The 12,114-nt window shown below is 44.3% G+C and overlaps 2 protein-coding genes across 2 annotated transcripts; both read left to right on the top strand.

Annotated features, from left to right (window-relative positions):
- The first annotated feature begins 762 nt into the window (after positions 1-762).
- Positions 763-3,614, top strand: LOC123752839 (transcription factor Sp9-like). Its single transcript, XM_045734875.2, has 2 exons — positions 763-958; positions 2,178-3,614. The coding sequence occupies exons 1-2, from the start codon at positions 911-913 to the stop codon at positions 3,480-3,482; spliced, it is 1,353 nt and encodes a 450-aa protein (XP_045590831.2). The 5' UTR covers positions 763-910; the 3' UTR covers positions 3,483-3,614.
- A 5,229-nt stretch (positions 3,615-8,843) lies between these two features.
- Positions 8,844-10,789, top strand: LOC138370438 (uncharacterized). The gene is made up of 2 exons (XM_069334807.1): positions 8,844-8,849; positions 10,283-10,789. Exons 1-2 carry the CDS (start codon positions 8,844-8,846, stop codon positions 10,787-10,789), a joined length of 513 nt encoding a protein of 170 aa, XP_069190908.1.
- The last annotated feature ends 1,325 nt before the right edge of the window (positions 10,790-12,114 follow it).

Below are 12,114 nucleotides of genomic sequence, written 5' to 3'. Positions count from 1 at the left end.
CCCACTGTGATCACTGGTAAGATGCAATATCCCACTGTGATCACTGGTAAGATGCAATATCCCACTGAGATCACTGGTAAGATGCAATATCCCACTGTGATCACTGGTAAGATGCAATATCCCACTGTGATCACTGGTAAGATGCAATATCCCACTGAGATCACTGGTAAGATACAATATCCCACTGTGATCACTGGTAAGATGCAATATCCCACTGAGATCACTGGTAAGATGCAATATCCCACTGTGATCACTGGTAAGATGCAATATCCCACTGAGATCACTGGTAAGATACAATATCCCACTGTGATCACTGGTAAGATGCAATATCCCACTGAGATCACTGGTAAGATGCAATATCCCACTGTGATCACTGGTAAGATACAATATCCCACTGTGATCACTGGTAAGATACAATATCCCACTGTGATCACTGGTAAGATACAATATCCCACTGTGATCACTGGTAAGATACAATATCCCACTGTGATCACTGGTAAGAATATATACATGGTGAAAGTAGCAAAATAAAAATTACATTGCCAATGATATTCCTTTTCAATCGCATTATAAGTAATTAAAAATATATATAAATAAATTATTGTAGGCTTCGCTAAAGGGAAGATTGTGATTGGTGACACGAGGACGAGGGGCGGGGTCAGCATAGGGCTCCATCGAAGGTAAGGCTGTGATTGGCGATAAGGGGGAGAGGGGGCGGGGTCAACGAAGGTCGGGACTTCTCATTGGTCGACCCCGGTGCATATAAGTGACTCGTCTCAAGAAATCTTGTCACGTTACGTGCCCAGCTCTAGGAGTTCGAAGAGCATCGAGAGGTCACGGAAGGCAGGCAAGCTTTGCATTCAAGCAGACGAGGAGATAATTGTTTGTGCGAGTGAGGTTGGCAATCATCATGGCAGGAGCTACTTCACACCACTCCACTCAACATCTTCTCCAGCAGGTAAGGCTCCACTTACACATTCGTAAAGTTTAAAGTCGTTGAACATAAGGAATGTGGAAAAAAGGTTTCTGGTTCATGCGAGGCAGAAATAGTGTAAGTGCTGGCACACGAGAGGCGCAGAAACCTTGACTTATTTAAACTAAGTCAAGGTTTCATATATCTGTTGTAATCTTAAATATTTTCTAGTTTGATTTCGTTATCGCGAGTTATATCTTTATAGTTTCGTTACTTGGCTTATGTTACCTTTGCGCTATCTTCGTCCATTTTTTATACTTGTCAGGCCTCCCCCTATTAACATTTTTAAAGGGGGTGGGGGAGATTCCAATTTTATTGTTCTTAATTTATTCTCGTAAGATAGTTTATTGAAGCTGGAAATAGCATTAGCAATCTTCATTGTATGATTTTGTAGTGTATATTTATCCTGTATTAGGGCAACGGAAGAGCCATTGTCATGCTAGGTTGTAAGGCAAGATAACCTCAGTTATGACTTTATACCACAAGTATGACTTTATAAAGTATGCCACCTCATACTTTATACGCCCTTGTGGGGTATAAAGTCTCACTGGTCTTATTACAATCATTAGGACGCTAGTATCTTGCTTGTACGTCTATACTAATTACTACCACATTCATTACGCAATCTGATTTTCCAATATTCAATTAATTTTAGCACCTATTAGGCTTCATTTGCCACCGTCTTGCTTTCCAGAGCCTTGTGTTCAAGCAATATTGCTACGTATATATATTTGTGTACACTCGTTTGCAAATTGATTACTTGCTATTTACTCCATTTTTATTGACGCATATTATTAATAATAAACGCGAGAGGCATCACTGCTGTCACTTGTTCACACCTCGTCCAATTTATATTTATTCTTTCTCAAAAAATCAAAATCAAAATATTTATTCAGGTAAAAGCACATACATAGAAGATGAGTTACAAATATAATGTTGGATTTACAGATAGAGCTAGTACATGCAATACCCAAAGCCACTAATACGCACAGCGTTACGAGAAACTTGGGCAAAATAAATTTGGGGCAATTATAAATTCTATTAATTATCCATGTTCTGATTGGTCTCCGGTATAATGTTCTCATTTGTGTTCTTTATTATAATATTTTTGAATGTTGTTATTTCCCCACTTATGTTAGGCTCACATTTCTTAAGCCACACCCGAGATATTTTGCATATTTTAATGTTCGGTGTTTATTTTCAGCGAGGAGCCATGTTCAACAGTCCCGGAGTGGGTAGTCCCCAGCTGTGGTCGGGGATGGGTGGCAGTTACGGCTTGGGCGGCTCTTCCACGCCCCTCAGTCCTCTCTACCGCTTTCCTGATCTGTCCTACCCTGCCTCTGCTAATGTAGGAGTCCATGGAGCCTTCAGCGGCCTACACCACCACTACCCACAGCAGGCTCTTGTTGGCGGCGTGACTCCACCCATGTCCCCTCCACTTGACCACCACCACACACCTCCCAAGGAAGGCGAGTCTGGCTCCTGGTGGAGTATTGGCAGCACCGTCGGCACTGCGCCGCCCATCCCCCACAATTACCAGTACCATCCCCAGCAGCAGCAGCAGCAGCAGCCGCAGCCGCAGCAGCAACATCAGCAGCAGTACCCTGGTATGATGGTGGGGTCAGTAGGACAAGTGGCTACAGGCTTCCCTTCAAGTCTGCACCAGCCGGTCTCATACAACATGACGCAGGAGGCGTTCCTTCACCACCAAAGTCAGATCGCAGCCGCCCTCCTCAAGAGCCAAGGCGCTGTAAATGTTCGCCGTTGTCGCAGATGCCGCTGTCCTAACTGTCAAGATGTCTCCCAGGACGGCCAGGCTGGCAAGAAGAAACAGCACGTCTGTCACGTGCCAGGCTGCGCTAAAATCTATGGGAAGACCTCTCACCTGAAGGCGCACCTTCGCTGGCACGCCGGAGAACGCCCGTTCGTGTGTAATTGGCTCTTCTGCAACAAGGCGTTCACTCGCTCCGACGAGCTCCAGCGACACCTGCGAACTCACACCGGAGAGAAGCGATTCCTGTGCGTAGAGTGTGGTAAACGCTTCATGCGCTCCGACCACCTAAACAAACATGTCAAGACCCACGAGAACAGACGAACACGGACGACCCCCATACAATCTGACGACCACCTTGACATTGAGAACTGTGATGATGATGACGACGAAGACGACGACGACGACGATGATGATCTCCCACATGATGTCAACGACCTACCAACCCTAGAAGACGATTTCCCTGCATCAACACTGCCAGATTCTCCCACATCTGAGGCAGAGATACCGATCTCCAGAACGTGTGAGGGAGAATCTTCTCACCCCCTAGTTGAACATAGTACTCCGTACCCCCAGGGGGTACATGGTTCCCCCTACCCCCAGCGGGAACATAGTGTCCCTTGCCCCCAGGTAATCCCTAGCCCCCAGGAAGTCCCCAGCCCCCAGGAAGCCCCCAGCTCTCACCCTCAGCCGTACTCACACCGCCTCCACGACATTCTCAATACCTCTTGTATATAACATCTAACACCAAACATTCACGTACACACTAACACATCTGTACCTGGCTATACCCCTAAGCAGTTCTTAAAATTAGGTTATTGAATTGAATACACTTAATACTGTATATAGTAGGAACGTGTTGTATATAGCTGTTCTTGCCGTTCACAAAGTAATAATGACAAAAGTATTTGTAAAAGGTAAACTGTAAAATATTAAAGTATAGCAATAAAGTTTAATAATCTTTCGTTCCTCCTCACTTGAGATCATGTTTTTAATTTTATGTTGTTGATGATTTGTACTAAGCTGGGAGTATGACGCAGGAAGGTCACTAAGCTGGGAGTATGAACAAGGAAGGTCATTAATCTGGGAGTATGACGCAGGAAGATCACTAAGCTGGGAGTATGACGCAGGAAGGTCACTAAGCAGGGAGTATGAACAAGGAAGGTCATTAATCTGGGAGTATGACGTAGAAAGGTCACTAAGCTGGGAATATGACGCAGGAAGGTCACTAAGCTGAGTGTATGATACAGGAAGGTCTCGCATGAGGCTGCATTTCATTTTACCTAAACAATAAACAAAATAAGGCAAATAACCACCAATACTGCCATAATAAAGATTAAAATAAAGACTTTTACTAACAAATCTTCACATTTACAATTCCAATAATACGTACCCCAGCAGAAACAGTTAAGAATATAAATATCACTACAATATAATTATAAATAGCTCATTCATAATTATCTTAACCTACAAACACCAACATTCACTTTATAATAAAGTACTATTAATATTTTTAGTTAACACGGAAATATTACTACTGCAGTAATTAAACTAAATATTCATAAGGAATAATAGATAATAGGAAAATAGTATTATAGATATAAATAGGAGCTGCCTACTAACGCCTAGTATGGGCCAATTATAGACCTTCTGACCTTCTTTTATTCTTATGTATCATTATTATTATTACATAATGAAAATTGAAAAATATAAAATGGAAATTATTTTGACATTTGAAATACAACTTTATTATCAGTATTATTCATTGCTTTGATGATTGCTTAATTCATCACTTTATTGTTAGTCGTCCATCTTTCCCGCTGTAATCAACACGACGAGTCATGGCTGACGTTCTAATTTAGATATGAACGTGGATAATACTGTTGAGGAATGGATACTATTTACTGTTGTGTCAACAGCCTCACTTGACACTATGTCTTCATGTGCAGGGATCCACAAAAATCTAAGCCTATAATTATAATAAAGAGCAATAAAGCAATAAAGTTTAATAATCTTTCGTTCCTCCTCACTTGAGATCATGTTTTTAATTTTATGTTGTTGATGATTTGTACTAAGCTGGGAGTATGACGCAGGAAGGTCACTAAGCTGGGAGTATGAACAAGGAAGGTCATTAATCTGGGAGTATGACGCAGGAAGATCACTAAGCTGGGAGTATGACGCAGGAAGGTCACTAAGCAGGGAGTATGAACAAGGAAGGTCATTAATCTGGGAGTATGACGTAGAAAGGTCACTAAGCTGGGAATATGACGCAGGAAGGTCACTAAGCTGAGTGTATGATACAGGAAGGTCTCGCATGAGGCTGCATTTCATTTTACCTAAACAATAAACAAAATAAGGCAAATAACCACCAATACTGCCATAATAAAGATTAAAATAAAGACTTTTACTAACAAATCTTCACATTTACAATTCCAATAATACGTACCCCAGCAGAAACAGTTAAGAATATAAATATCACTACAATATAATTATACATAGCTCATTCATAATTATCTTAACCTACAAACACCAACACTCACTTAATAATAAAAAATTGGTGCTATTAATATTTTTAGTTAACACGGAAATATTACTACTGTAGTAATTAAACTAAATATTCATAAGGAATAATAGATAATAGGAAAATAGTATTATAGATATAAATAGGAGCTGCCTACTAACGCCTAGTATGGGCCAATTATAGACCTTCTGACCTTCTTTTATTCTTATGTATCATTATTATTATTACATAATGAAAATTGAAAAATATAAAATGGAAATTATTTTGACATTTGAAATACAACTTTATTATCAGTATTATTCATTGCTTTGATGATTGCTTAATTCATCACTTTATTGCTAGTCGTTCATCTTTCCCGCTGTAATCAACACGACGAGTCATGGCTGACGTTCTAATTTAGATATGAACGTGGATAATACTGTTGAGGAATGGATACTATTTACTGTTGTGTCAACAGCCTCACTTGACACTATGTCTTCATGTGCAGGGATCCACAAAAATCTAAGCCTATAATTTGTCTTTGCTTTCCTAATAATCTCGCTTCACTCGCGCACAATATGCTGCTATACTGGAGCCTAATCCACGAAGCAGTTACGCAAGCACTTACGAACGTGTACATCTTTCCTCAATCTTTGACGGCTTTGGTAACATTTATTAAACAGTTTACAAGCATGAAAACTTGTCAATCAACTGTTGTTATTGTTATAAACAGCCTCCTGGTGCTTCGGAGCTCATTAACTGTTTAATAATTGCAAACAAAGCCGACAAAGATTGAGAAAAGATGGACAGGTTCGTAAGTGTGGTTCGTTCGTAAGGACAGGTTCGTAAGCGCATAACTGCTTCATGAATCTGGCCCCAGGTCTTTACTATCTAATCCAACGCTCTTCTACTATCAATACAAACTGGCATATCTACTTTTGCTTACTATTTCCTTTAAGCAACCTAATACAGCGTGAAGTTCAGCTGGCGTTGAAGAGACATTATCAGTTAAAAGGAGTCCAATAACATTATCTAAGGTTCAGATCTCAGTGTACTCACTAATGATTGATTGATTGAGGAAGATTAAGCCACCCAAGAGGAGGCACGGGCATGAATAGCCCGCCAGACCCATATACCACCCCCGTAAGTGGTATATATATTTTATATATTTTTTTAGTAAATGTATATTGTGTGCTAAGTTCGCATTTAATCGTCAGTTGGTTGCTTCACATTCCAGGAGATAGTGAAGCAGTGGCTTTTCTGTGATTGTTTGGCAGAAGATGCACTCCCTCTGTCTGGGTTCACCAATCTCCCAGTTGCATCTGTAACCTAGACATAGTCTATATAACCGAACTGTTATTTCCCCTGTGGATTCCTTGTGGGATATTTAACCTTTCTAACTTGGTGGCCTGAACTTACTAATGATGTCCTGTAACATTATATATGGTCTCGGTACACTCCGTGATCAAGACGCCTCATCCTGTTTTGTACAAAGGCATCGCAATTAACACGTAAAGAGCTGAATTTAGGTAAATTTAAATTATATAATTCAACAGTGCCCTCAATATTCCTTCAAAACATAATATTTTTTGCCATTATAACATAAAAATTTAATTGTTGCCGCACTAGCAGCTAGTTTATTATGCACCACATTCTCATCACCAGTATAATTAATACAATCAATTGTTATTATAGTTATTATGTTGAAATGAAATTCTGCTGCAATGTACCTTTTAGTTACTCTTACTTTTTTATATTAGATTAAGATGACACATTAACCACCAGCCCCTACGGTGACACATTAACCACCAGCCCCTATGGTGACACATTAATCACCAGCCCCTACGGTGACACATTAATCACCAGCCCCTACGGTGACACATTAATCACCAGCCCCTACGGTGACACATTAACCACCAGCCCCTACGGTGACACATTAATCACCAGCCCCTACGGTGACACATTAACCACCAGCTCCTACGGTGACACATTAATCACCAGCCCCTACGGTGACACATTAACCACCAGCTCCTACGGTGACACATTAATCACCAGCCCCTACGGTGACACATTAACCACCAGCTCCTACGGTGACACATTAATCACCAGCCCCTACGGTGACACATTAACCACCAGCCCCTACGGTGACACATTAACAGTTACGTCCCGGACTTTCCGGAGAAGATACAAACACAAAAGTGTTTATAATAGAATACGCCTAATATAGGTGAAAATACAAATGTTTACGAACATTTTAACATTCCTCATTTATTATTCATTCAAAATAAAAGGTAACAGTATAGATATCTGCGCACGTAATCACTCTACACAGTAGGTACAAAAATATAACTTTTAAACTTTTTAACGTAAAATCTTAACCTAACTATACCATTGATAGAGTAGATAATAGTACTAATTATGTAGTCGATCTCAATCCATTCTCGTGAGCGTATTTCCTCCCTGAGGACAAGTTGATAACATACGCGCTCTTGTGACGTACAAATTCTACAATCATTTTACGTTTTCTAAGATATCTGTTGGATGATAACTACAAGTATAGTGTTAATATGTTCGCAAATGAATTGTCTAGAGTATACATGAAAAAATATTGTATAAGAGATTATGTGCGACATCAATGATGATATGAATGTTTGTCTCAAGGGAAGCCTAATAGTAGAGCGGGAAGTTCATTGGTATCTGGTGATACTGTTTGTCTACGGTGACGCTTTAACCAAGTCCCCTATGGTGACGCATTAACCAACAGTCCCCTACGGTGACGCATTAACCAACAGTCCCCTACGGTGACGCATTAACCAAGAGTCTCCTACGGTGACGCATTAACCAACAGTCTCCTACGGTGACGCATTAACCAACAGTCCCCTACGGTGACGCATTAACCAACAGTCCCCTACGGTGACGCATTAACCAAGAGTCTCCTACGGTGACGCATTAACCAACAGTCCCCTACGGTGACGCATTAACCAACAGTCTCCTACGGTGACGCATTAACCAACAGTCCCCCTACGGTGACGCATTAACCAACAGTCTCCTACGGTGACGCATTAACCAACAGTCCCCTACGGTGACGCATTAACCAACAGTCTCCTACGGTGACGCATTAACCAACAGTCTCCTACGGTGACGCATTAACCAACAGTCTCCTACGGTGACGCATTAACCACTAGTCTCCTACGGTGACGCATTAACCACTAGTCTCCTACGATGACGCATTGGACGACCGGTGGTTGGATTAGCAAGGTCCAATAGACGGAGGTTGAATGCACGAGTACAAATTAGTGAGTTGACACACAGGCACTCATGCACACAATGGCTCAGTGACTTGTGTGTGGGAGACAGCCGTCATGAGCGCTAATCTGCAACGAGGGGAAGGTCCCGCCCACTCTACCACCCCTATGATCATCCCCCTTACCACTATCCCCCACCACAATCTACCCCCACCCCCCCCATTATCACCATCACTGACCCCCCCCACTACCATCGGACCGACCATCCCCTGCCCCACCACCACCCACAGGAAGGTCCACGTGGAATTGACGACTTGTTCTGAAATATGTCAACATGATTAATGAGCTGGGAAGATGACGGTAATTATGTACAGGTAGAGAAGCAGCCACACCACCTGTCCCTCGCCACCTCACCTCCGACACGCCGTGTTGACCTCTCCATCACCACACTGGCCCATCATACTCTGACTCCTCACTATACCAACTTTTTTCATATGCAATGAAAGAAGAGACAGCTACGCACAGTCGAAGCAACAATATGAACCCAGAGTTAAAGGAAGCTATGTTCCCAGCTTGATAATTTTGATAATTAACTTACCAACGTATATGACGGGAGGAGGTAGGAATATTATATATACATATATTGGCTGGCTAAGAGTTCCAGCGCAGTTACAGCCCCGCTCCTGTGCCAGGTCCACTACGGGCTCACTATAGCCCGTGCTACTTTGGAACTTTTGTTCTAAGTAGCTGAATCTAAAACAACAACAGTTCCAGCGACCAAAATCCTTCTTGAAGCCAAGGGTGTGACGTAGCACAAGAGATAAGAGAAGCAAGGGAATGCCCACTGGGACAAGACATCGTCTCCCGGGATCTATAGGTTAGTACTGTGAAGCAATGTGTTATGACAACCACACTGCTCTCACAGTAACCTCTATGGTATATCAGCCTGTCCGACGGGGCGTCAACATGCCAACCGGTTCCTCACACTCCCAGTCTTCCTTAACAAGAGACACATGAGATAAAAATAAAAAGATTAAGACCAGGGAGAGACACCTGGCCACACCAAATAGGACACATACCGGGCCACACTACACAGGAAACACCCATGGCCACACTGTGTGACACACCCCGGGCCACACAACACAGAAGACACCCTGGCCCACACTATACAGGGGGCCACATCCTGGGCCACACAACACAGAAGACACCCTGGCCCACACTAGGCAGGGGGCCACATCCTGGGCCACTACACCCCGGGCCACACTGCACGAGAGACTCCTGGCCACACTACACATGCCAGGGTCGTAAATCATTCCCCAATTAATACATGACAGTAAGACCTGTTCCCCAGGTGATCGTATGAGGTCGTGGGTAATCCCTTATCATGAGTGGAGCTCCCCGCCCACCCCCGCCAGACCCACCCGTCTACCCCAGCCAGACCCACCCGCCCACCCCCGCCAGACCCACCCGCCCACCCCCCCCACACCAGCCAGACCCACCCGCCCACCCCAGCCAGACCCACCCGCCCACCCCAGCCAGACCCACCCGCCCACCCCCGCCAGACCCACCCCCCACCCCAGCCAGACCCACCCGCCCACCCCAGCCAGACCTACCCGCCCACCCCCGCCAGACCCACCCGCCCACCCCCGCCAGACCCACCCGCCCACCCCAGCCAGACCCACCCGCCCACCCCCGCCAGACCCACCCACCCACCCCCGCCAGACCCACCCGTCCACCCCCGCCAGACCCACCCTCACACCATAGACCCAGCAAGACCCACCCTCACACCACAGACCCAGCAAGACCCACCCTCACACCACAGACCCAGCAAGACCCACCCTCACACCACAGACCCAGCAAGACCCACCCTCACACCACAGACCCAGCAAGACCCACCCTCACACCACAGACCCAGCAAGACCCACCCTCACACCATAGGCCCAGCAAGACCCACCCTCACACCACAGACCCAGCAAGACCCACCCTCACACCACAGACCCAGCAAGACCCACGCTCACATCATAGACCCAGCAAGACCCACCCTCACACCACAGACCCAGCAAGACCCACGCTCACACCATAGACCCACCCTCACACCACAGACCCAGCAAGACCCACCCTCACACCATAGACCCAGCAAGACCCACCCTCACACCATAGACCCAGCAAGACCCACCCTCACACCACAGACCCAGCAAGACCCACCCTCACACCACAGACCCAGCAAGACCCACGCTCACACCATAGACCCACCCTGTCTCAACCAGACTCGCCCTCATACATTTGAGGATAATATATAAAAATTGTCTATTTACACCACCATATAGGCCCTCAGGGTGGAGCCAGCGCCTCCTCCAGGGCACACAGTGAGCAGGCCTCAGGGTGGGGCCAGCGCCTCCAGGGCACACAGTGAGCAGGCCTCAGGGTGGAGCCAGTACCTCCTCCAGGGCACACAGTGAGCAGGCCTCAGGGTGGGACCAGGGGCGCCTCCTTCTGCGGGAGACGCAGTGGGCGGGGCCGAGGCATCATTCTCCAAACACTGGGGATTATTGAGGATAATCTCTCGCTTTGCGACAGTGGGCTTATCCCGTGATCCACTTGTGTGTGGAGACTCCCGCCGGCCTGCCCAAACGTCGCATACTTGGGGGTTCACCCCGGAGATCACCTGATGCACCTCTCTCACTTGACTGAAAGGCGCCCCACTTTCCTGGTAACGCAAAGTGGTGGTCCACATTCCCAGTAACGCAAAGTGCTGGCCCATTTCCCGGTAATAGTGGTGGCCCACTATTACAGTAACACAATGTTATTTATTGTTATTATGTAACACATGTTATTTAGGATATTTGTTACTGAAGGGTAGGGAAGGTGAAGGGTAGGGAAGAGAGGTGCTAAAGAGATGAGTGAGGGGTAATATTGGGGAAATGATGAGAGGGACAAGGGGAGAAAGAGATTCAGGGAGCAACCGGGTTTCCCCCCCCCCCCATATATATTACTAAAGGGAGGGGGGGTTACCCCTCCATTATTTGGATGACGGACACCACATAATAATAATAATAATAATAATAATTTATTTAGGAAAAGTACATACATAGTTGCAAAGTTACAGTACAAACACTTTGTTTGATTTAAAGATAGAGGTAGTACATACAATACCTAAAGCCACTAGTACGCATAGCGCTTCGGGCAAGGCTACATCTTCACTGCATATTATATTCATCACTGTAACCATCTTAACTACTCCCAGTCTTCATGACTAACTTTCTTAAGTTTATCACAATTTATATAGTCAATTGGGTCCGTCTAATTACCCACAGCTTCTTAGCATTACGTAAGTAATGAAGAATTGTGATATATTTACTCAGTATAATGTTGGTGCTGAATGTAGAGCATGAAAAAATATATATTTTTACTCTGAAATAATATCATTTTATAACGAAATTACAAGTCCATGTAGTTACCCAAAGCCACAACATTCTTGTGGCGTCACCTGCCAATAAATTTCTTTATAAAATTATATTATTTCAGAGTAAATATATGTTTTTTTCCATGTACTAACATTCAGCACCAACATTATAGTGATTATATATATCACATTTCTTCATTACTTACGAAATGCTAGGAAGCT

The sequence above is a fragment of the Procambarus clarkii genome, chromosome 4, assembly GCF_040958095.1.
Source record: "Procambarus clarkii isolate CNS0578487 chromosome 4, FALCON_Pclarkii_2.0, whole genome shotgun sequence".
In the NCBI taxonomy this organism is placed as follows: domain Eukaryota; kingdom Metazoa; phylum Arthropoda; class Malacostraca; order Decapoda; family Cambaridae; genus Procambarus; species Procambarus clarkii.
Note: the sequence above shows the minus strand (reverse complement) of the source record. Positions and strands in the feature narration are given on the sequence as shown.

Bases quoted from the DNA above. Each gene is read 5' to 3' on its own strand.
- LOC123752839 (XM_045734875.2), top strand. From the start codon at position 911: ATGGCAGGAGCTACTTCACACCACTCCACTCAACATCTTCTCCAGCAG. The intron at 959-2,177 runs GTAAGGCTCCAC...GTTTATTTTCAG, and splicing joins CTCAACATCTTCTCCAGCAG to CGAGGAGCCATGTTCAACAG.